This window comes from Tachypleus tridentatus, chromosome 6, assembly GCF_004210375.1.
Source record: "Tachypleus tridentatus isolate NWPU-2018 chromosome 6, ASM421037v1, whole genome shotgun sequence".
Taxonomy (NCBI): Eukaryota; Metazoa; Arthropoda; class Merostomata; order Xiphosura; family Limulidae; genus Tachypleus; species Tachypleus tridentatus.
In genome coordinates this window covers 44,739,515-44,767,005 of record NC_134830.1, presented here as the reverse complement: position 1 = coordinate 44,767,005, position 27,491 = coordinate 44,739,515, and the positions used below count along the sequence as shown (strand labels likewise).

General features: G+C 35.6%; 1 protein-coding gene across 6 annotated transcripts in view; it reads left to right on the top strand.

The window, feature by feature from the left end:
• The window catches only part of LOC143252370 (uncharacterized protein CG43867-like), a 409,800-nt gene that overhangs the window by 377,930 nt on the left and 4,379 nt on the right, over positions 1–27,491 (top strand). For 5 of the 6 annotated variants that reach the window (XM_076504374.1, XM_076504375.1, XM_076504373.1 and 2 more), the window contains 2 exons: positions 9,028–9,105; positions 24,588–24,737. In XM_076504374.1, coding sequence (XP_076360489.1) covers positions 9,028–9,105; positions 24,588–24,737 — 228 coding nt within the window. Of the gene's footprint in view, positions 1–9,027; positions 9,106–24,587; positions 24,738–27,491 lie in introns of those variants that run through there. The other variant, XM_076504378.1, reaches the window with a different exon arrangement.

Genomic DNA, 27,491 nt, shown 5'->3' with positions numbered 1-27,491 from the left:
CATCTTGCTCACTGTTTATAACTTTAAACATAGGATGATGTATGGGCAGATGGATAAACAAGTTGGTGTTACACAGCACTGAGAGGAAATGTTACTAAAGTACTAGTTGACATGAAAATCACTAACAATGTGAATTGTAAAGATATGTAAAAAACAAAAGGAAAAATCACCTTCGACTGCTGTCAAAGGTTAACATGTTTCTTAAAAGTGAAATTCTTTGTAGTCTTTCTCTCTTTCTATTTTCCTCTCTCTCTCTCTCTCTCTCTCTATATATATATATATATATATATATATATATACACAAGTAAATAATAACCAACATAATGACGAAATTCCAAGAAACATAGGGAACCGTATTATGTAGTAAGGCTAGAATTAAATATTATCAAACCTTAGTTAAATGAAAAACATATATAATTATAGTCCTTTATTTTCGGGACGGATCCTAATTACTGCATTGAAGTGAATGTATGTATTAACTGAAAAGTAATCCCCAGAGTGGATGTACGTACTGTTTGTTCCTTGTTTATAAAAATAATTGGCTGATTATTTGTGCTAAAGATATAGAATTAAAATCTTAAATACAATTTGAAATAAGCTGTTCGATACTCACTTAAGATACTAAACTGTTCAAAAATAGAAAAACATTATTGGATTGTCAGATAAATTTAATTTTATATGCAGTCATCCTTTTATTGAATAAAATTAACTTGTCATTTTATCGAGTCTATACATGAATAACAAATAACATAAATTATCATTATAAGACGTGTTTATGACACCAGTGAAACATCTTGACGAGTGCACGCTGATTATTTTATCGAACTTGTCTGTGAAAAAAAAATGTACAAGTGATCATTATGTGACGAAAAAAAAGTGACACTAGCATTGTGGTTATACAAGACTAGTGCTGTGGTTATACTTGCTGTTGGTGATAAGAGAAACATTTTAGTTTACGTTTTGACTACTGGCTGATTGAAACTACTTTGAAGTGAGAGATATGTACAGATAGAGCATGGTGGTATGCATCGTCTTAGTTTGGCAAAATTCAAGTGATTTTGTTTTTTGTAAATAAATTTGCATCTTTAACTTTTCGTGTTATGACTAGACCATCTGCTTTCTTTCCTTCTTTTCTATCTGAACGAGTTCTTCCTGCAGTCTAGACATTTAGGTAAACAGTGAAATCGATATGACTGAAAATCTGGGAATTTAGATGTGCATACGTAGTTTTAGAGACATTGAATGTTGCGTTGCGCTGAGTCATGGCGAGCACGACGGATACCGTTGCGGCCACAACTGAGATAGCCCTTAGTGCCGCTTTGCGCTTAATTACAAACAAATAACAACGCAAAATGGTTTGTTCTGTAACAGATTTCAGGCGCGCGTTGGCCCTGTGTTAGCGCCCTGGATTTCGAACATGATGAGCTGGGCTAGATTCTACCGCAATATATTCATCGCACTTTGAGCTACTAGAGTGTTATAAAAATGACAGTCACTTCCTAAGCGTGTACAGTGCATGATAAGGTGCTATTGACCGGATTTCTTCTCTCTGCCCAGTAGTTTAGATGTTGGGAAGGTGTTAGATATCCTTAACATCTTTGACATGGAATGTTAAATATAAATATAACCGCTCCTTTACGTTATGCGTTTTCAAACTTATAGGTGTCACAGCTCCGTAAGACTTATATATCACAAAATAATATATACAGATCAATGCAGCTCATTACGCCTTCGTTTTACTATATGAATTTATTACAATGCTCGCTTGTAAATATGTACATAGTGTATGAAATGCTAAGAATGAGGGCCAGTAACAAGGTGGAAAGTAATATTATAAACATTTCAAATGTTCGCTATTAGTAAATGCCAGCCTTTTTCGGATTTGAAGCACATTGTATGTTATACATACATTTCTTGCATTTATAAATATTACACGAACTGTGAGCTTGTGGTTAGAATGAATCTTGTGATACATGAGCGTGTTTGCTCATTGCTTTATCATACTGAGTACTAAGAATTGTAAGTTATTTTAGGAAGGTTGGTGTGCTATCATTTGGCGGTATTATGCGATCATCGCGTAGTTAAACGTTAAAAAAGAAAAGTTTCGTGTGCTAATAAACCAGGTTGCAACAAGAAACGGTTAGGCTATATTAATTGTGTGTGTAAAACAGTGACGAAAGAGTTTCGGAGATGTCTTTCAGTTTCTTTGTCATGAGTTATTCTTTCTTATGTTGCCAAGCGTGATTTACACATGTGGTAAGGAGTTGAGCGCCATATCACTATCAGCACGTAATAATGACGTGATTAACACGCCACACGTGGTAATTAGTGGGTTAGTCCTGCGTGGAATAACTCTATGCAACTACCTACCATCACATAGTAGTGACGGACGGTGAAATGAACCTTCGTCCTCTTGTATGCTTATTAAAATAAACAGAAATTCAACTTTAAACATGTTAATACGGGTAATAATAAATACTGTTTTGTGCTATGTTGATGATGTGTACATTTGTTTTATTTAAAAACTCACAAAATATTTGGTTTTATTAGTTTGTTTTTGAATTTCGCACAAAGTTACCCGAGAGCTTTCTGCGCTATCCGTTCTTAATTTAACAGTGTAAGGTTAGAGGGAAGGCAACTAGTCATCATCACCCACCACCAACTCTTCCACTATTTTACCAATGGATAGTGGGATTGACCGTATTACTATAATATCCACACGGCTGAAAGGACAAGCATGTTTGGTGTGACGGGGATTTGAACCCTTTACCTTCAGATTGCGAGCTCAGCGCCCTAACCACCTGGCCATGCCAGGTCGTACTAGGTTTTAATCGTTCAGGGAAGTGCTGCTACTTCTAGCTAGCATGGATAATAATATATTTTATTATCTTTGATACAGTTAGGTGTATCGTACTATCATATACTGTTGCTATCCTCCTGTTTATCTGATTATCGTATCTGGATAATTTATTTGTCTTAATGGGCGCACTATATTTGAATATCGGTTTGTTTTATTGTCTTTTAGAACCATGCGTGTGTTTGTTTTATACGGATTGCCCCAAATCTGTCCATTTACCTATTTTGTGTGATAGTAATGTCTCCGCAGAGAGACATACTATTTTTTTCTCGGTGGATTGATTGGAAACTTGTCAGTGTTATAATTTGGTATAATATGTCTAGACACCTTTTTCTTTAATTGTCCTAGGTCTATTTTGTAAAAGATTTTATGGGTTCGAAAGTAAAACAACCCCATAATGTAAATTTGAGCTTCTGTGTGGTAATATTTACAGCAATCAAGATGAAAATTGGGACCAATATAAATTTTCATGCGCCTGACATTTGACACACAAAAAATGTGACATTTCCGTTTTTGAATATTTCTGGAGGATCAGAGTTCACAAAAAGGCATAATTTTGGGACTTTTTGTCATTTATTCGCCATATCTCAACCACTTTACACGGGATTTGATACAAAGATACTTTACTTCAGGTCCCACACACTGAAAACCAAAAATAGTGGACTCGTAAGTTTTTATAAACTTGGGGGGGGAGGTCAAAATGTCACATGAAAACATAATTTTAGGGTTGTTGTTTCTTTTACTTTGTTTTACTTCAGTTAATTTATATGGGATTAATATAAGATATCTTTTTGTAGGTCTTAAACAGTGATATGGACAGTTTTCGAGTTTTCTGTGTTTTCACGATGTTTCAGGTGTCAAAACTATGTTGGGACTACATCGCGGAGTCATGTCACATCTGTCCACGAATGTTGGTGTCTTTAATTCTTCATCGAGTTGTTTATTTGAATATCCGTTGATCTTGCTGTTTTTGTACGGACAGTACTTCGTCTGTTTGTTTAGCGGATCATTTTACACGATAGTATTATATCTATTACAACTATTATAATAAATATTCTGTGTTGTATTGTTCGCGTTACACTTGTCTTGTTACACTACCCGTTTTCTGTGCTGAGCATTATTTCACATGTCGTTTTCACTTACCAACTCGTTTGTTGTTGTTGTTTTAAATTTCGCGCAAAGCTAGCCGTTCCAAACTTAGCAGTGTAAGACTAGTGGGAAGGCAGCTAGTTATCACCACCCACCGCCAACTTTCGGGCTACTGTTTAACCAACGAATAATGCGATTGGCGGTCACGTTATAACGATTCCACGACTGAAAGGGCGAGCATGTTTGATGTGACGGAGATTCGAACCCGCGACCTTCAGATTGCGAGTCGAACACCCTAACCACCTGGCCATGCCGGGCCTACCAACTCGTACAAACCGTGTTACGCGTGCTTATCGTGCTGTTTTCTACGTATAATAATTCGTTAATAATATGATAATACGTTACCAGCATATTACTATTGTATTTTCTGTAAAATGGATACCACAACGGAAGTTTTTTTTCTGTTCTGAACATACCACATTTATCCTTCTTGTAAAAAAAAAAAAACGTATTAGAGCTGTAAATGTTTTGAATGTTCTATATCTGTTTGTTGAGCTTAAAAACAAAGTAACATCAAAAATACATTTATATGTTCATTCTGTAAGAAACATACTACAACCGTATCTGCTCTATTAGTATTGTACTACACCTTTCATCCTGGTTTTTGTTTGTTTGTTAAAACCATATTAAACTTATTCGCATGCACGGGGCATGTCTTGTCGTATGTGATAATGTATTCCACATTGTAATATGCGTTATTGTAACTGTTACGTTTCTTATATCAAACTAATCCTTTTACATCGTCTGTTGACTTTACATCAAATATTGTAAATTTATTAAACTTGTATCTAACTGTTCATAAAACACTAGACTCTGAGATGAAACACTTTTTATTAAACATATAGTTCATTAAAGCTTAGTGAATATGTATTTTTCTCCACTCTAATAATTCACTGTTGACTACCGAAGTACAAAATAAAAAAGAACAGAATGTTCCATTTTACACTTTTTTCAAATAAAAAAAAAAAAAGTTTAAATGTCATATCCCTCATATGAAAGGAAGTTTAAATATTATATCCCTCGTTTAAAAGGAAGTTTAAATATTATACTCCTTATATAAAAGGAAGTTATTTATATCCCTCGTATAAAAGGAAGTTTAAATATTATACCCCCTTATATAAAAGGAAGTTTAAATATTATACTCATATAAAATGATACGTAAAAAAGAACTATACAGCATGGATTACATTTTATTTGTAACAAATGCAGTCAGCGTATCTTTCACGTCTTCCAATTTCCTTGAAGACCCATGGATAATGCGCATGTGCTAGATGGAATAGGCAGACTACATAGAAACGAATAAATGTTTGAAAGGAACTCATATAAAGACTGCTTCGTGTAAACACAAGGGAAATTACTTTTGTGAAATGAACTTTCTGAGGCATAGTAGGATGCATATATATAACAAAATACATTCAATTTTATTTAGATTAAACTGAAAGATTTTTGTTTTATTTCGGACACTACGGATATTCAGTCTGCTACTTGGCCTTTCTCTTCCGTGATAACTCTCGCTGACGGAATAAACTGTTAATCTTTATCGAACCGTAGTTCTTGGATTTATTGGTCTTTGGCTACGTTTTCTTAAATACAGAACACCAGCAATCTAACAAACAGAGAATAGTTAATAATTCTGATACTAGGTGACGCTAGCTTGTCTGCGTACGCTGTAAATCTCATACTGGGTTAGGAGCATCGTAATGTAACAGCCTACAAATATTAACAAGTGTAACCAGTCGGTCGTGAATCAGTTGCCATGGTAACCCTTCCTACTGGCCAGCTATCCGTTATCCGTTGTGCATGCTACTGACATTCAGGTTGTGTAGTTGGCAGGTGATTTTTCTAGAAATTTCCTAAGAAAAAGCAACACCACAGCACAACCATAGCAACCTATTGACATGTCTTTAAGCTTTCCTTTGTGTATATTTCTGCATTGTTGTTTTTCGTGTATAATAAGAAGCTATTTGAGCTCGTAAAAAACAACAACAATGGAATCGTATTGCTGGTATATTAAAACATAATTGTTGTTGGTTTGTAAAAGAATGTGCTGATCTGTTGTTCGTGTAAAGAAACATTGCTGTGGAGAAACTGTTGGGTGTGTGAAGAAACATAACTGTGGAGAAACTGTTGGGTGTGTGAGTTGATAGACAAATGCAATAACTTCTCCTTCAAAAGAACTGGAGAGGAAATAGGAATGACTGTTTCTGAAAATGTATACTCGCATCGAATATTACTCGAAATATTTTAGTTCATTCATTAAAAAAGCAACTGCTACTCGATACTGTACGGGGTCTGGCGTGGCCCCATTGGTGATTGTCATCCCACTTGGGACCGTGGGTGCTCTATAACTTTGACTGTCAAAACCACAATATTTAAATAGTTAAGAGTAACCCTACTTCCCCATTGGCACAGCGAAATGTTTGCGGGCTTACAACGATAGAAACCGGGTTTCGATGCCTGTGGTAGGCAGAACACAGGTAGCCCACTTTGTAACTTTGTGCTTAACTACAAACAAACAAAAAGGTCGTCCAACGGTTGGCGATGGGTGCTGTTGACCAGTTATCTTTCTTCTAGTCCATCCACTCAGTATTGGGGACGGCTGTATGTAACTTTGCGCGAAACGTCTGTAACAAACGTATTGTACTGTATATGTTTTATAGTCTATTACAAAAGGACGATGTTTTCTTTAAATCTCCGCACTTATTATACATTCTGAATTTTAAAATCACGACGTTTTAAATGATCCCCCTGTGTAATAGCGGTAAGTTTACGGACTTACAAGGTTAACAATCCATGGCTTGATTCCCTATGGTGGACATCGCGCAAATTAGCTAATGTGTGGCTTTGTGATAAAACAAGCAAAACGTATTGAATATGTACTTACTAGTTGACGCGCATGCATACTGAAATTATCCTTATCTTTTAAATAATAACGCCTAAAAGTTTGAAAGTAGTGGTAGTGTTTACGTAGAGCTAGGTTGGAATAATGAATGTTAACGACTCGTTTCCTCAGAATCGTTTTTTTTTTATCACTTGTATGAGTACGTCTCTTTAGTTTCCTGTTTTCCTATTCACGTAAAAAGCCCTTTAATTTATATTTAATCTATCCAATTACGTGCAACCAACGTTGTGGTTTTCAAACCATCCATTATGGCGAAAGTCATATAAAACAAACAAAAAATCGCGAAACAAAAAGATTCCAACTTCACTTTAATAAGGTTTTGAATTCTTAGTGTTTTGGAGAAGACAGAAATCAAAATAAAATAAAGATGTACAACAGTGAATAGTCGCAATAATCAAAGCGAAAGTCGAACAGGAATAAATCTGGTGTTTTATTTATTAAACGAAATAGAAATCTTATGTCATGAGCTTGTTAATATTATCAGGTCGTAATGAGGGATAACTTGAAATACATATGAAAACAATATAGTCGAAGAAGAAATAAAAAATAGTAATTCCTTTTAATAATGTTTTGGAAGTCAGTCGAGGCTAGAGACGGGACGGATGCAATACGAGTGGTTACCTTAGTATTTGTTTCAGTTTTGTAATGTTAACAAAGAATATAAAACAGGATATTATATTGTATTTGCTATGCGTTCCACGTGTATGTTAGAATGCATAGCTACATGTATAATATTTATACATGTATGTGTGGTAGGTCTCGTTTAACAATAATTTGTCTTTCATTTTCAATAATCTTCTTTTTATCTAAAGTCTGTTTCTGGATTTGCTGCAAGCAAAGTCATTTATTTTGTTTGTTTTGGTTTTTTTAAAATATGATACGATCATTTAAATGTCTGTTAATGTGAAAAGTCTCAGATTGCTAGTTCTGAACACGATGCTGTTTCTCATGCTGGTTGTAAGATCTGCTGTTGAAGAAAAACTTTTTATGTACGCTTTGTTTTCTGATTCTAGTAATTGATTTTGTTTACTTTTTTTGACACAAAGCCGCTTAGTGGGGTATTGTGTTATGCTTTCCACAACAATCGAACCCAGATTTTGAACGTAATAAACCCTCCAAGTTATAATTGAGCCACTGGATGATGTCATATTTCGTTGTAATACAAACTGAAAACAAAATGTTAGACCCTGTTGGTTTCCTATTACGTCGGTCTCACTAGGTGGCGTTATGATGTCTGTTTTTGACAATGTTACAATTCATCCTAGCCACACGAATGTTTTAAGGCACAAAAGACCGCGCACAAACAACAGGTAGTGAGCATTTATTGGAAAAATATCTTCAATTGTGTCGTTCTTTAAACCTTTTGTTTACTAAATTGTGAAAAGTCATGTTTTATTATTCTAAAGGATCTAAAACATGTAATTTTCTACTGAGTTTTCCCATAATCTTGCATCTGTCCATTATATTGTGTCTTAAAGTTTCTTTGAAGTTGCGAAATCTAGTGTTCATGTAGAAATGTCAAAAAAATTATTGCAGTCAGTTGTTTTACAGCAATTATTAAAGTTGACACAAGTGGACGTAGAAGAGTTTGCAGTATTCACTAAATTTTATTAGTTTGTGAAATTACTGTTAATGTTTCAATTTATTTATTAATCACAAAGCTACACTATTCACTATCAGTTTCTAGCGTTCTCAGCCCGCAGATATACCGCTGTGCCAAAACAGTGCTCTTGGAAATTATGCGATTAAAAAGAGTACTCTATCTACCACTAACAACGTAATGCAATAAAAAGAATGATATGACGTGGCTATAGTTTATTCAGAGATTTGTATATCATACCTAAATAAAACGTGGTATACATTTACAATTACTAAACAAGTGAGAAAAAAATGTCTTTTATATGTGTCTTTTATAAGTGTGTATTTTATATCAATATTTACATTACACGTGTACGAAAACCAGAATAAGAATTTATATAAACACATCAGTACAAATATATTTTTTAAATGAACAATAAAATAATTTAATTTTCTGTGATATTTTCTTGAAATGTATAAGCAGTTCAAAAAAAAAAAAAGTGCCTACGTCAGAAACACGTGTTTTTCATTTTTATTATAGCTGAAAACTGGTGACCAGTCAACAGTATGGATAGCTGTTACCGAAGACAGTCTTGTCCTTTTGGACTTCGTATCTATGGTAGGTTTACTCGTTCCAAAGTTTCTGCACAAAGTGGTCGTGATGTTTGTGATAAGTAAATGTTGCTATAACAACAACTTGTTTTTAATGTAATTAAGTATAGGGTTTGTCTTCTTGAAACGGATAGCAGTAGATTAATTTACAGAAACACTGGAGATTTCTGACCTGATATTTGTTAAATAATTCTTAATGATTGTCAGAGTATTCGATGTTCACAGGTAAAATAATGTAGAATCGTATGTCACTAAACCACGCAATTAATATAACTTAATGTACTTCATGTGTAAAAAAAAAAATACAATAATGAAACCTCAAATTACAGAGCCTGATATAATACCTTAAAACTTGGTCATCGTAAAGAATTTGTTGTTGTTTTTTTAACCAGATTCTGTATTCGATAATATGGGCAAACAAACACCATTTTTTTCTTTCTTTATGCTAAGATTAACCTCACTTTCATAACAACTACTTTTAAAGTACTTCGACTGTTATAGTTCAACATATCACTCTGATAAAAAGATTGCATTTTAGTATTGTTCGACACAACCATTTATAATTTAACGAGATTCTGCAAAATGCATCTTGGGTTGCACATCTTGACAAGTTTTCAACAGGTCTTCCACCTGAATATGGGCCATGTTTAAGTATATCAAAGGTATAAAAGCACCTTGAAGCTGCACTGGGGGAATTAACAGGTATGTCATCGAAAGATATCCCATTCTTCATTCATGCTACTCGTGAAAATAGACAATAATATTTTAAGTATGGTTGGAAGGAACTTGGCTTAGGGGCTCACGTCAACTTCAGATACTCGTTTATTGATAGATGTGTCCAAGTTCATCGCAATAGTGTTGTTAGAGGATTCTCTTCTGTGACCATTGTTTTCATTTTGTGGGTCAGGTGATTATATTCCATAACCATATTCTTCATCTTGAGGGTCAGAGGATTATCTTCTATGACCATAGTCTTCATTTGTGGGTCAAACAATTCTCTTTTACAACCATACTTTTTATTTTGTGGGTCAGGGGATTCTCTTCCATAACCATAGTCATCATTTCGTGGGTCAGGGGGTTCTCTTTCATACTCATAGTCTTCATTTTGTGGGTCATAGAATTCTCTTCCCTAAACATGGTCTTCACTTTGTGAGTCAAAGGATTCTTTTCTACAAGCATAGTCTGCATTTAGTGGGTCAGAAGATTCTCTTCGATAACCATAGTGGGTCAAAGGATTCTTTTCTATAACTGTAGTCTTCATTTTGGGATATGTTTTGAAGTCTTCTCAGGTTCGAAATGCTCAGCTGAGGAATATTGAAAAGATTTAAAGACTCTCTTGACCAAATATTTTGTTGTGTTATTTGGGCCTTCATCGCTTAACAATTTCGATATATTAATATCCTTCCGGTAATAAATCTATCCGTGGTGTTATTACACGTAAGAAGGTGAGGAATCCAGTGTGAGCCAAATATATATATTTATGTGTGTATGTGATTAAAACGTCCGTAGTATCATGGCTTGCTTCTGTTGTGATACGTTAAATAACTGAAGAGATATGATAAGCCAAAACCATTGATAAAAACTTAAATGAAAAAAAAAGGTATTTTAAATATTTTCAAGTGAAAAATTAAAGGCTGGAAATATATTCGCTTGAAAAACGTATAGATCCAATAGTACTTCTACAAAAACTGTGAAGTCTATCATTTCATGGACTACCAGCAGAATGGAAACTGTGACCTCTGAAAACAGGTACGAGTATGGAACATCAACTTTGTCTTTGACAAAAACTGGATTCTGAAACAGTGACAATGGTGTGTAGTGGTGTATATTCACTAAAGAATATAGATAGTTATGATAATGGTGTGTATTGGTGTATATTCACTAAAGAATATAGACATTTTGTAGGTTTTATAAGTTATTGTGTGGATAACTCTAAAATGTTCATCAGTAACGCTATTATGTTACCGATTACAAACGATGTAAAACGGTTATTGAGTTTTGTGGCTGTCACAGGGTAAACTACCCTGAGGGTTTATTTGATTTGAAAATTTTTGATTGAATATCATGAGAAACATAACTTTTTACACTCTTCATAAAAATATATTGAACTTAGAAGTTTCCTTGTAAAGAATTTATCCAGAAATGATCAAACCAATCCTAATAACAGACCCATTTGTGGGAGAGAGAGTTCTCAGTGGAGTAGGATGATGTTCGTTATTGTAGGGGAGCAACAGTAGGGGTGGCAACCCTTCCTGTAGGGTCCAGACCTGCTACCATGACTTACTTTGCATTGTGACAGTCCGGGAATAGTATGACCTCTCCCCTTTATTACAGAAGTTATATTTTTTAAATATATATATGTATAACCCCACAGGGCACCACGGAATCAGCCTTCTTTAAATATATATATGTATATAACCCCACAGGGCACCACGGAATCAGCCTTCTTTAAATATATATATGTATATAACCCCACAGGGCACCACGGAATCAGCCTTCTTTAAATATATATATGTATATAACCCCACAGGGCACCATGGAATCAGCCTTCTTTAAATATATATATGTATATAACCCCACAGGGCACCACGGAATCAGCCTTCTTTAAATATATATATGTATATAACTCCACAGGGCACCACGGAATCAGCCTTCTTTAAATATATATATGTATAACCCCACAGGGCACCACGGAATCAGCCTTCTTTAAATATATATATGTATATAACCCCACAGGGCACCACGGAATCAGCCTTCTTTAAATATATATATGTATAACTCCACAGGGCACCACGGAATCAGCCTTCTTCTTTACCATCTCTCTAAAAAAACAGAACTTCAAGTATTACTGGGGTCATGCTCTCTTGGTCTTCTTGGTTGTAAGAGTTTTTAATGAAACACGTTCTCCATAATGTGCTAGAATATTTGTTGATGGTAGTCCAGTGACATTCTCTTGAACAAAAACCACAAGTGTAATGTAAGTGCCGGCTATCATTACTGAAATATTGATACTTGTCCGTTCAGTTCGGTCCATTACAACAAATGTATTTCAAATACATTCCTGTAAACGTCGCTGTTTTTCTTAGCGTGCCTTTCCAACAAAGCAATTAATGGTATTTAGAATTTATTTCCATTGTTTGTTTGTTTTATCACGTGACACGTTTGAAATCTTTTTAAACCATTCGTAATCACAGTATAATTTACCTAAGCTCATAAGTCAGATAGTACCGTAAAATTGTAACTGTTATCTGTATTAGCCAGTATTCAAATGAAAATTTGTACATTTGACAGAAAGAGAAGTTTACATAAGAACAAACGTATTTAAATCCCACAAGTGAACCTTTCTTTATAGTGCTTTCTGTTTCTTACGTTATAATTATAATTAAGTAGCACAACAAAAATTCCGAGAACATCTGTAGTGTTTTGTAACGCAATCGCGTTCGCGTTTAACTTTCACCTCACGCTAACCACACCGTTCTCAATCTCGTTATTTTATTTAGAAAGGACATATTCCAATCAATAAGTAATTTTCCTTACGGTTAAAAGTATGGAAAAAGTAGGTCAGACGAAACACAGATCGATACGCCCTCTTGTGGAGGTTGTTAATCTGAGAGGTTGATTGGTCGACAAGACTCGCCCGTCTTCTCTTTTTGGCGATAATCGCCTCGTTTCTATCACCTGAAAGACTCAATCAAATTGAGCTATCTTTGTTTCCCGCTGGTGTTTTAATCGATTGAGCCAGCTATCAGAAGTATTTTATGGTGAGAACAAATGAATGTGTGTTTAGAGTTTTAAACTAAGAGTGAAAGGAACAATTAAAAACATGTAGGTTGCAAAAACTCGAGACGAAGAATTTGTGACAGGTATATATGTATATATATTTATGGAACTAATAATTTAAGTACATTTGAAACCGGTAATAGGTTGTGAAACTGGAAGTTCTGTTCATATTTTGTTGCATTGGGTCATTACTAATATAAGTTGGGCAGTTTAGTTAAACTGATAACAGTAGCTCTTGTTAATTTACAGATGCTAAAACATAGCTTGAAGTTTTTTTTTAATTTATAGACATCGGTGACTGGACACATTACAACATATTCCATGTATTATTATAAATGCTATAAAAAGGTTAAACTTATTAGTTTTCAATTTCGCACAAAGCTACTCGAGAGCTATCTGTGCTAGCCGTCCCTAATTTAGCAGTGTAAGACTAGAGGGAAGGCGCTAGTCATCACCACCCACCGCCAACTCTTGGGCTACTCTTTTACCAACGAATAGTGGGATTGACCGTAACATTATAATGTCCCCACGGCTGAAAGGGCGAGCATGTTTGGTGTGACGGGGATTCGAACCTGCGAAACTCGGATTACGAGTCGAGTATCTTAACCACCTGGCCAGTCAAGCCCGGTTACCTGATTAACTAACAAGATGAGTTACTGTTTGCTTACTTAAATCAAGGCAGTTCTTGTGGATGGGGCGAACAGTTCCATATTGCTTGTTGAATGTGTGTTTAGAAACAGTCAACTGCCCGGATGTTTAGCTTCTTTGTTGGTTATATTCAAAATTTACATTGCGCTTAAGGATAAATTGAATGTGTGCACAATATCTTTTTATTAAAATTATATTTTGTAATGATTATAACAGTTTATATAATGCATAAATATTAATAATAATATTTTTTGGTGGGTAGGATGTTGGAAGCCACCGAATATATGTTGAACAGGGCGCCGTCAAACGTCGGTACGGCCCTGCAGAGGGAGTGAGTAGTTGTACTTGGAGGATAAATTATTCTGTTTTATGTTACTATTTGTGGGTAACTAATTGTATATTAAATAATTTTAATAAGCTTTAGGTATTATTTTAGTTTTGTGCTCATTGTGAGTTTTAAAGGAAAACTAAATCTTTTGAGTATTATTGGATGTCAAATGAAATTTTTAAATATACTTACAAAATAAAACACTTAGCATGTGATAAAAATAGAAGTTTACTAAGAGAAGAAATTTAGATCCCAAGCGAAGCGTTATTTTAGGAGGAACAATTTTTGCAAGTAATTGTTGTGACTTATAAAGTTGTCATATTAATTACTTTATAATTAATATTGTTTTATGAAACACATGTTGATATAAAATGTAATAATACGAAGGTAAATCCTACTTTTCTAGCGAAAGTGTAGACTATCTATATCATAAGCCTGGCATGACCAGGTGGTTAAGGCACTCGACTCGTAATCTGAGGGTCGCAGGTTCGAATCCCCATTATACCAAACATATTCGCCCTTTCAGTCGTGGGGGCGTTATAATGTGACAGTCAGCCCTACTGTTCTTTGGTGAAAGAGTAGCCCAAGAATTGGCCGTGGGCGGTGATGACCACCTACCTTCCTTCTAATCTTACATTGCTAATTTAGGGACGGCTGCCTTTGCGCGAAATTCAAAAACGAACAAACAGTCTGTGTCTCTTCTAAATTAGGAACAACAAGCCCGGGTAGACCAAGTGTAACTTTAGGCGGAATTCAACAAAAACAAACGAATTGTATATCCTCGAATATAAGTTGCATAACATTTTGTCTTTGCGCCATCTTATGTAAATGTTTTGCATGTATAGTTTGGGATTCGTCCAACACCCAACTAATAACTGGGGGCAATGCAACATATTCTACGGTAATGTTGATGAATATCTAAAACATATCACTAACAGTGACACCTACTGTAAATTTGTGTCATATTAACAAAGATTTGTTTTGTTAGCAATGTAAAGATAAACAATTTGTTTGTTTATTTGGAATTAAGCACAAAGCTACACAATGGGCTATCTGTGCTTTGCCCGCCTCGGGTATCGAAACCCGATTTCTCGCGATGTGAGCTTGTAGACAATCCGCAGTGCCTCTGGGGGGCTAAACAAGGTTGTAGTAGTTATTATTTGTTATTAACGCAAAGATATCCGTGCGCTGCCCGCCACGGGTATCGAAACCTGGTTTCTAGTAGCATAGGTTCGTGGACGTATTGGTGTGCCATTAATGAGGTACAAACGAGTAATACAACCGTATTTAATAGTTCGTATAAACTGCAAAATGTTTACCATATTTACCACAAAATTTACCAGGTTAAGAACAGAAGTGTTTACCATAGTGGCAACAAAATATTTATCAAATTAACCACACACACAAAAGGAATCATCATAAATGACAGACGGACCAACAGTGTGTTTCAGGTCACAAATTTTCAGACTAGATCTCAGTCCATACTGAGGCGGGTAAACAGTTTCTTTAATTATTACATCCAGATGACATCATTCTATAAGTTGGTTGTTAACTACTGACTTCACTTGATTCTACTAGGAATTAGATAGACCCTGCTTTATATGTACACTACGTAATAACTTGACTCAGATAAGATCTTGAAATAATTTGACAGGAAAAAATTGTCGCTCTCACTTAAAGGCGTGGTCAAATTCGGTGGACCTGATAATGCTTTGGTGTTTTAATACTTGTTTACACGAACTTTTACCATCTCGTGGTGTGACCGATGTAGCATTATGTGCAGTTGTGACAAGTGGGTTGAAATAATACATCTTAAAACTACTGTAACCCACAAGGAGAGTTTAAATGCATCTTAACTATATGTGTTGATATGTAATAAGTGTATGAACAAATTTACTCAGTTGTTTTTTTTTTTAATACATACCGTACTACAGAACAATGTTACAGGTATCGATAATTTACAAACATTGTATTCAAATTATTTTCGGAGTAGTTCTGCTTGTTTAAGAAGTCACTGGTCATATTATATATTACGCCAGTGGAGATATTTCTGATTTTATGATTATTGTTTTTAAGTTTTAATAACACTAGTACGAAAGTTCCAGTATTAAAGCAAAAAATTGGAATGTTTTTAGTTTGATAAATTGCTACTGATTTTTGTGACAGAAATGAAACTTGGTGGACCCGCTATTGTAAAGAATACTGTTAAGGTATTTTGAAAAAAATAATTTTGGACTCGCATTTACGGACCTGGCATGATCAGGTGGTTAGGACACCCGACTCGCAATAATCGTGTTTTGGGTTCGAATCGCATCAGACATGCTCGCCTTTTCAGCTGTTGGAGAGTCAATTTCGTTTTTTGTTGTTAAAAGAGTATTCGAAGATTTGGCGGTGGGTGTTATTGACTAGCTGCCTTTCTTCTAGTCTTTCACTGCTAAGTGAGGGCCATCTGTTTGAGCATAAAGAGTTTGTTGACAAGAAGATATTCCTTTTGTTTTACATTTCGTGTTTTTTTAAAAAACACGTTCCTCATATATTTCACTGTCATTATAAACGAAGACAACTCCATGATTTATAGTTTCCTCTGTAGGGTACCACAGTGGTTGAATGGTAAGTTTGGATGCTTACGACGCTAAATATTGGGTTTTAGTACCTGTGATGGCAGAGCACAGATAGTCCATTGTGTAGTATTGCTCTTAATAACAACCAATGAACTAACCAAACAATCATCTATAGACCATGTTGGTGAACAAAGTTTCTTTTTCAAACCTAGCAGGCTCTTTAAGTTTGTGTTCTAATTTCAAACCAAAGCTGTTATTTCAAATCGCGTTTGTGATCAGTGAATTTTACCCTAAAAATGAACTAACAACAGTGTTGGAGCGTAATGAATAAAGCTGATACTTGAAATAATGGACATTGGGAAATCCACAAAGAACTTCAGGATCATTTCCTGATGGTCTTCTATCTAAATATTATGTTTTAGGTCATGTTTTTCTTCTCCTTTAAATTTAAAAAAGTTCTTTACAATCGAATTAGAGTGTTTCTGTTTTTTTGTTATATTTAGTAGGTTCATAATTTGAATCAGATTAAATTGTGTCATTCAAAACACTAGCTTTATCCAAGTAATCTTACTTGGTTTGTATGACAGTACTATGTTTTTTATCCAGTTGGATTTCTACAATATCTTCATTTTATATTAAGCCTTTCATGACCTATACACTTTCTGTTGCCTGGCCTCGTGGTTAAGGCACTCGACTCGCAAAGTTAAATATTTTTTAAACTTCACTGAAGACATTAGGTAAGGATTCTCCCGACACTGAACTTTTCTTTTTGTAAGGATAACTTGTCACCAATAAGATTCCATTTTATTTGACGTCGAACTTGTTTTTGGACCGAGTTCTGCTTCAGTGTCTTTAATTTCAGATTGCCATGTTGTTTGGCCTAGCGTGGCCGGGTGGTTAGGGCGTTACCTATACTAAATTTCATATACTTGTGAATTACTGAAGACGATAACATCGTTGGTTAACTTATTTCTAACTCAATATGGGATAAAATTGTGTGAATACCCTTCTGAAGGGTAACGAATGTGTATTTCCTGTGATTACGAACGGTGTCAGAAATCAACTTTGAGACAAACATTGACTTATTGCATCGAATGTGGCTATTGTTAGATCTGTCCAGTGTGTTCTCCACGAACGTGGATACTTGAAATAGATTGGTCAAGAACTTTTATTAATATTATGAAAGTCGCTTTAACCTGTTTGAAAGTGATTACTGAAGCAAGCAGGTTAAAATTGATGTTGTCCTTGTATAGTGTTAGCTCAGAATATAGGCATGTGCAATAGGAGTAAAAAAACATAGGCATATAGAATGGGGTAAAGATAGGAATCTGTAATAATAGCAAAGACAGGCATTTGTAATAGGGCTAAAGAGTGGCATGTGCAATAGCGGTAAGGACACACGTGTAATAGAGGTAAAAATAGATACATATAATAGGGGTAAAGATAGGAATGTGTAATAGTAGTAAATACAGGCATTTGTAATAGAGATAAAGATAGGCATGTATAATAACGGTAAAGACAGGTTCATATGATAGCAGTAAAGATAAGCATGTGTAACCTGAAGAAGTAAAACGGAATCAAACAAAGTGGAAACAGGGGCTTTGTTCTGAAAACAAAAAAACAAAACTTTAAGCTAACTAAAACAAGAAACATATAAGTGGGTTTTGGAAGAACATAGAGAAACCGTAACGACTCGAGGATTGGAATGTTAACATACGTCAGGTCTGTAATTAAACGATTCATATGTGGACATTATTGGTCTGATAATATTTAACTAAATAATACGTATTTTCCATTATTCTTCTGCCTTTCTCAGTTGATGAGAGCTGATCTTACAGACTTTCGCAGCTGTTATAGAAATTCACTTTGATATTTCAAGGAATTTGACACACGAATAGACGTGTATGTAAAACAACAAAACGCCAAGCGGTCGATTCACATGAAGCCCGAAATTATTCTTTCATGACCATATATATCAAACGTGGGAGTATGGGTAACAGCTTACGAAAACCAGCACTTTTATACCCTTATTTTCAGTAATTCCTTCTGGCCAGGTATTTAGGGCGATCGACTTGTAATCTAAGAGTCGTGGGTTAGAATCCCTGTCACAGTAAATATACTCCCCCTTTCAGCCGTGGGGGCGTTATAATGTGACAATCAATCCCGTTATTCGTTGGTAAAATAAGAGACCAAGAGTTGGTGGTTGGTAATGATGACTAGCTGCCTTTCTTCTAATCTTACACTGTTATATCAGGGACGGCCAGCGCAGATAGCCCTCGTGTTGCTTTGGGCGAAATATAAAAACGAATACCTTCTTCCTGTTTACTGTTAAAATCATTTTAAGACACAAAACTCTCATCATATGTATTTCCACTAAATAGTTTCTCCACTATCTCTGTCTCCTCTTTTCTTTTTAATTGATAAATAATTACCATTTGGTATCACAGAGGACTGTCATGGATCGTTAGGCCGCTGTGAAATGTAATAATTTTTAAAATTAGTCATTTTCGAATAACATACGTTCCGTAAGGTATTTCTCAGAATGTAGTTAGGACTATAATTGAAACCGATATACCTTTTAACGTATTGGTTTTTATAAGTGGTTGCAGTATGCATTTCGACAGTTAATAATAGCTCACGTTACCAAGCTTCCACTATTTTCAATGAAGTCACGTATCGTACGCCTAAAAAGATAACATACTTACAACAGTTCCTTTTCCTCACGATTAAACCGGTTTTTCAGGTAACACCTTATTCTCCTCAATACTTCGAAGAAAGTTAAAGATATATAATAAAACCTGTTACAAGCTACGGCTTTCGGTCATGAAAGAAAAGTTATCAAAGACTGTGTTCTTTTGAATGATACGCCGAATAAAATTTAGCTAGGCCTAATGGTTAGCAGGTCGATCGAAGATAGAGGTTTTTAGGTTATTTTTTTTAACTAATAATTTTCTACTTTTATACTCGCTATAAAATTCGAAATGTATTAGAACAAAGTAGTTAGCTTGTTTACTTAGTTTAGTTGACGGAGTGTATGAAATATCTCCATTTAACCCAAAAACTGCTTTTGAGTTTAGTTGAGATTATTATAAGTTGAGCTGGGTGTGGTCTTGTTGCTCGTGTGCTATTGCTATAAAAATACGTTCCACACTCTTGGGTTGTAGATGCGCTAATCGAATAGGGTAACCCAATAATTGGCGTTAAGTGCTGCTGGCTATTTTTATTGTTTGTCATTAAGCACAGAACTACACAATGGGTTATGTGTGCTTTGCCCTCCACTGGTATCGGTTTTTAGCGTTGTAAACCCGAGACATAATGCGTGCCACGAGGGGGGGGGGCACTGTTGATTAGGTGCCTTCCTTTATCGGTTACCATTTCTTAAGTAGGGATGGCTATGCGGAAAGAGTTCATACATAGCTTTTCGCGGACATTTTACAAAGTCATATAATTTTTTTCCTTGCTTATCTGCTGTAAATTTATTTAAGGTTTTCGATAATTGTATGTTATCCTGTGTGTGATATAACACATACTTCAGCTTAACGTCTTTATAAACAAATCACCTACGTATACCCTTCAAAAAAAGAAACGCAAAAGGCAAAATTTGAGACATATTGTTAACAAGTTTATTCCGGGTAGTTCTGTATGACATGTGTGAAACTTTGCACATTCACTGCTGAACATCAAAATCTGCAAAGGCAAAGTCCACGCTCACTAGTTGACGTTTAACGTCACTCAACGTCAATAACGAGTATGCCCCCCGTGAGCATCAATAACTGCTTGGCACCTCCTGCCCATGGAAGCGATGAGATGACGAATCACATTCTGTGGAATGGCTGTCCACTCAGCCTGCAAAGCTGCTGCAAGCTGAGGTAGAGTCTGCGGTTGAGGTTGTCCCAACTCGTCCCAAAGATGTTCGATGGGGTTTAAATCTGATGATCTGGAGGGCCAGGGAAGAACGTTGATGTTGTGGTGTCTCAAGAAGATCAGTGGTGAGTCGGGCTGTGTGAGGACGGGCGTTGTCATGTTGAAAAACGTCGTTGACGTTCACCATGATGGGTTGCACATGGGGCCTAAAAATCTCGTCGACGGTTGCGTACGGTCTGATCGGAAATCCTACGCAGCCCTGGTATGGTTGAGGCAGTAGACGTCGCAGTGGTGGTCCTATCCCGAAGGTGACGTAACCGGATGTAGCGATCTTGTGCGGGCGTGGTCACACGAGGTCTGCCAGATCGTGGACGGTCACAAGTTGATCCATGTTGTTGGTGACGATTCCATAGCCTTGTGATGGTGCTTGGGTGGACATTCACAGCTCTGGCAACATCTTATCGAGATTCGCCTGCTTACAAACGACCAATGGCGTTGTTGCGTTGTGCTTCAGTCAGTCTTGGCGTAACTGTATTGCGTGTCGGTGGCTTAACACTGAGCTATGGGAACCGAGAACCCGTCACTTTTATAGGGATTTTGCACATGTTGCACTTGCAGAACATGCAGATCTCTCAAACACATTTATTGGACACGAATGCGTTTTGGCAAAAAATCCGATGTTTTCCTCCGTTTTCAATGTGCACAACTTTTATTGTCATTTTGGTCTGACAATCAGTGCCTTAACATGTGTAACATCACATACTCTGAGCTTGTAAAGTTATTACATATATTTCTCTTTAAAATAACAAAAACTGCGTTTCTTTTCTTGAAGAGTATATTTGTTACAGAATACACAATGTTTAATACTCAGGACTCAAACTTTTGTAACGTCAGATTTGACGGATGAACACGAAATGATCACAACTCACACTTGAAATTTCTAATTAGTCAGGAAAATAAAAAAATGAGGGGTCCATTTTGTAGACAGTTTATGATACAATGGACCTTTTCCGGAAATACGTGAAATAAACTGTTAAATATTCTTCTTAATAGGTGTGTGTATTTATATTTATGTATCTTATAAATATGCGCCTTTTTTTTTGTTAATGTCCGTCGCTGATACAGTGGTAAATCTTCGGATTTACAAAGCTAAAATCAGGGGTTCGATTCCCCTCGGTGGACTCAGCAGATAGCCCAATGTGGCTTTGCTATAAAAAATTACTCTTTTTTCTTAAGCTAAAACCTAATGCACTTATTTATATACTTATTAGTATTACAGTAAAATATTTAAACTTTCCAAACAAATTCCTTCATAGTTCACCAGAAGTCCAACGTGTAAATTTTCCAATCACAATGTGTTCTTTTGTCCACAGCCTTCACAGAACAAGGAATTCCATTAAAAATAAAATGTCTATGCTACAAGTGCTGTAAGAAATGATACGAGAAGAATAGAAATTGATTCACTTGTGTGGCCTAGTTAATAGGAAAGTCATTGAACCTTGAAAACGAAAAAAAGAAAACAAACAAACTTGTTTCCTGGAATTTAGTTTAGCATTTTCTCAGAAGGTGACTCTGCAGTAAACTTGACCTCCACTGTCTCTCTCTCTCGGGTTTCAAAAACCATACGATTTATGCGACAATAATATAAATACATTGTCACTTGCAGATATGTGAGCTCTTTTCATTGGATCTTTGGAATTTTTTATTGATTTCTTTTAACTTAGTCAATAAAGGTATGGCAATACCATTTCGAAACTAAGCATTGCTTTGTTAGGGTTATTCATTACAGCCATTAGTAATGACTTCAATGTGTTTCAAAGGGGTTTTTGGTTTTAAAATATTTTTTACTCCGCATGGTCGCTTACTTTCCAATGAAACATCAATAAAGTGAAATTAAAACAAACACGATCTTATCCGCTGCACATACAGAGTTAGGAAAATATTTCCTTATATTATTTTACTCATGGTGCCAGAAACATTTAAAAGTATGTAAAGTAGATAACGTGCTTTATCATGTATTCATTGTAGCCTCTTCTTGTTCGCACACACTAAATAAGTATGAGAAATTAAACTAGTCAATATAATTTTTTCATAATGCATTGATAAATGAATATGAAAATTAATGTATTTAAGACTTTTTAACAGTATACCGAACTCTTGATGTCGAGAAACCCACTTGAAATAGAAATGTATCTGAGAAGATGGCCTAGGAAATTTGAATCCTAGAATTTCTAAATCCTGTATAGAAGATTATTTGTAACTACTAGAGATCCGCCAAATAATTGCGGTCAAATTATTATATTTATTGCAATAGCACTGCCTCTCAGTGGTACAGGGACATGTCTCTGGAGTGACGCCGTAAAAACCGGATATTGATACCCGTGTGGGCAGAGCACAAATAGCCCACTGTGTAGCTTTGTGCTTAACTTCAAACAAAAAAATACAATAGTATTTCTATAAATACGGGAACTCTAAATAAAAGAATTATAATCACAGACACCGAATTATTTAACTCAACCTGTTTTAGGCCTAACAATAATAAAGGCTTTATTAAGTACAGTTTATATTTGATAAAGAGGTAAATTAACTGTAACTTGTGCAAGTTTGTTTTTAGTTTAGTTAGGTCTGAACTTTAACGCGCTTAATACAACCATTAAATAAACTTATATTGTTCTTCAACGATCTAACGGTAGACCTATTTAAAAACTTTAATAAACATTTAATGTGTTGCTGTACAAAATGTTTATTTGTGCATTTTGATATCCGCCTTGTTGTTATGTTAGTTACGCGCGCATGCGCATTCACATGGTAAGATGCGCGCACATTTGCAGGACAGAAAAATTGAGTAACACGATAAAGATTTTTAAAAATCTCAGTCACATAGATCTCGGCCATTTGTTTAAATACAGGATTTCCAGAATAATAGAATTATAATCGCAGACACCGAATTTTTTTCTAAATCCACCTGTTTTAGGCCTAGCACTAATTAAGCCTTAATTAAGTACGGCTTATATTCGATAGAGATAAATTAACTGTTTGAACAACACTTTGTTGTGATCACTAGGGAGCGTATTGTTGACGTTACTACGATGTATTTTGCTTCTTTTCTTTTAACTAACTTTGTTTACAAGTAGTCTATTCTGGATCGATATTCAATTGTTCAGAGACTTGGGAGGGTCGGGTTCTCAAAAGACCTCTTCCTCCTAATTTACAGACCAACTCCTGAGGATTTCATCCTAGATATTGAATTAAGACTATTTGTAATTGTTCTTCGTAAAACTTGTAAAAATATCGATTTAGTACGTGGATGTTGAGTTACAACAGCTCTAAATTACAACGATTTGTTTATTGGTACGTTAATTGAGTCCTATATTCTCAGCATTTTTGTTTAAAACAACAATAAATCTTAGCAGAGATATATATGTAGATATGTGTTACCCAATAATACCCATTATGAAGATAATGCCTGATATTGTTGTTCGTTATAAACAACTTTATACATAACTATCATTTGCTTCATATGACTTTATATCACTATCAAAAGTTAAGTACTAATAGCGATGCATACTCTTAATTAGAAATGGAATTTCCCCCACGGGACTTTTTGTGAAGCTTATGGTTTATAATGTCGGTTACCCCCCCACACACACACACACAACCTCCCAGTGGCACATCGGTATCTTTGCTAACTTACAATGCTAAAACCATGTTTCGATACCCGTGATGGGCAGAACACAAATAGCCCATTGTGTAGCTTTGTGCTTAACTTCGCTTGAACGAACGAATCTCCCCTCACTTACAGAAACTACAACCCCTCGAGCACACCATATTCAGTCATAGAATACAATTCATTAAGGGTAAAATATTTTTAAAGAAGTAAAAATTGAAAGCGGGAAGAGGGTATCAAACGTGCTACAACTTAGTTGTATTACAGTATGGATGTTTCAGTCTACTAAGGTGTTGAATGCTACAAACTTATTTTAGTGTTTATTTCGTTGATTACTAACGACGGAGTTTCGCAGTACTCCCGAATTGGTCAAAGTCAGAAACTACTATTGTTTGTTTTAAATTACAGTTATAAATACATGATGGTTTAATACCAGCATTAAGAAGTGTTACTGCAACAGTTGTCTTTGTTTTCGTCTTTATAAGGTTACTGTAATATTTATTTATATTTACTAAAGATGTTGTGTTTCATTTTAGATTATTCAATGACGTAAGTAATTAACATTACACAATTGACATTTCTTTCTGTGGACAATAGATGGAAAAAAAATGTCGGATTTTTTATTTATTTTTTTACACCAGCAACCAATCGCTCGATATCCTTATTCTGCTGTTTTGACATTCGGTGGATGTAGAGATGACTTCATGCTTGTTGTTAGCCAGTCAGAAATTGAGAACAACAAAGAAGGTGGTGCAACGGAACGTCTACTTTTCTCAATGCCAAAACCAAAGGTATGCATACCGCTTTTCTATTTATGAAATTTTACAGGGGGTAACTTTTAAGGTATCATATAGTACAATATGCCCTTTCTTTTATAACCTAACATAAATGCTTATAGAGGAGGTTTGGTGTTACAGTGTGAAGGTAAAGGTAACAAATAAATCAGGAACACCAAGCTATGAGTTTTCCTTACGCGTGGCTTCTTTTCAGTTACTGAGTATTACTGCGTTGGACATTAAAAGTACATTCTAAATGTAAAGTTTGGCCTTAAACGTGTATTGTTAATGAACATGCGAAGTCGATGAATCTGTTATTAATGTACATTCATCATGAACGTGTGAAGTGAATGAATTTATTATCAACGTACACTACATGGCAGGAAGTATGTGGATACCAGACCATCGCACTCATATGTGCTTGTTGAACATCTCATTCCAAAACCATGGGCATTAATACGGAGTTGGTTCCCCATTTGCTGCTATAACAGCTTCCACTTTTCTGGGAAGGCTTTTCACTATATTTTAAAACATAGCTATGGGGATTCGCTCCTATTCAGCCACAAGATCATTAGTGAGGCCGAGCACTGATGTCAGGCGAGAAGGCCTGGTTCGCAATCGGCGTTTCAGTTCATCCCAAAGGTGTTCGATGGGGTTGTGGTCGCACGTTCATGAAGAATGTACATTGATAACAGATTAATCGACTTCACACGTTGATTAATAATAAACATTATTGGTCTGGCGCTGTTTTCATGGTTTGGACAAGGCTCTTTAGTTCCAGTGAAGGGAAATCTTAATGCATTCTCCACAATACTTTGCAGTTGGCACTATGCTGTTGTTGTTCCTAGATGTTTTTACTTCCCAATAACAGCACTTACAGTTGATCGAGGCATCTCTAGCAGAGCAGAAATTTGACGAACTGACTTGTTGGAAAGGTGGCATCCTATGACAGTGCCGCGTTGAAAGTCACTGAGCTCTTCAGTACGACCCATTCTACTGCCAGTGTTTGTCGATGGAGATTGTATGGCTGTCTGCTTGATTTTATGCACCAGTTAGCAATAAGTGTGGCTGAACTAGCCGAACACACTAATTAGAAAGGGTGTCCACATACTTTTGGCCATGTAGTACCTTCTCGTAGATTGAATGCTTGGTAACTTTTAGTCGTGTTCCTTTGCAGTACCTTCTCGTAGTTTGAATGCTTGGTAACTTTTAGTCGTGTTCCTCTGCAGTACCTTCTCGTAGTTTGAATGCTTGGTAACGTTTTGTCGTGTTCTTCTGCAGTACCTTCTCGTAGTTTGAATGCTTGGTAACTTTTAGTCGTGTTCCTCTGCAGTACCTTCTCGTAGTTTGAATGCTTGGTAACTTTTAGTCGTGTTCCTCTGCAGTACCTTCTCGTAGTTTGAATGCTTGGTAACTTTAGTCGTGTTCCTCTGCAGTACCTTCTCGTAGTTTGAATGCTTGGTAACTTTAGTCGTGTTTTAGTCGTGTTCCTCTGCAGTACCTTCTCGTAGTTTGAATGCTTGGTAACTTTTAGTCGTGTTCCTCTGCAGTACCTTCTCGTAGTTTGAATGCTTGGTAACTTTTAGTCGTGTTCCTCTGCAGTACCTTCTCGTAGTTTGAATGCTTGGTAACTTTTAGTCGTGTTCCTCTGCAGTACCTTCTCGTAGTTTGAATGCTTGGTAACTTTTAGTCGTGTTCCTCTGCAGTACCTTCTCGTAGTTTGAATGCTTGGTAACTTTTAGTCGTGTTCCTCTGCAGCACCTTCTCGTAGTTTGAATGCTTGGTAACTTTTAGTCGTGTTCCTCTGCAGCACCTTCTCGTAGTTTGAATGCTTGGTAACTTTTAGTCGTGTTCCTCTGCAGCACCTTCTCGTAGTTTGAATGCTTGGTAACTTTTAGTCGTGTTCCTCTGCAGTACCTTCTCGTAGTTTGAATGCTTGGTAACTTTTAGTCATGTTACTTTGCATTTCCATCATCAAGTACGTGGAAATGTTATTTTTCTGAACACTATTCAGTTGTGATTTGTAACGTATAACAACTAGTTGTGATTTGTAATGTATAACAACTAAACAATAGAAACGTCTCCTAACCGATATTTACTTTCCTACCCCATCCTGAGTCGCTTCTGCCAAGGCTTAGAGATTATTATATTTTAGTGTGGTAAACAAACAGACTGCTTATCCAACCAAATCCAAAATAGTTTTTTTAGACATTTAATAATGTCACAACTTGAGTTTTTAATTTATTTCCAGTTGATATTGAAAAACATTGAATCGATAACTAATTCCCAGGGATACTGCTACGGTATTCCTTATCTAGTAGTGTTTGACAACCGACCACAAGTGACTAGTTTTTCTGGACAAGCGTTTAGAAAACTACGTAAAACTCTCTTTACAAGAGTTGAAACGGGAATGTTTGTTGTTATTTTCGTGGCTGGATCCTAGTTTGTTCCATTCTTTGTTCTACAGCTAGTATCGTACTTACCTTTTACAGTATGGTAATGTGCATTTAAAATTTTGTTGAATATTTCAGGTATGTACTAACTGGTAATATGAATACATTAAAATGGTAATATCAGTCATTCTGCACGTATATTAGTTATTTTAAAGAAACGATAATGTTGTGAATACAAAATTATTTATACGGAAGAATAGTTCGAAACCACAGCCAAAACCGCCAGCGACGATAATTGTATAACAGATGTAAACACGTGTATAAGTTTTCTTGATTGAATTACAGTGAACCACATTTTTCCTTCTGTTCACCTGTA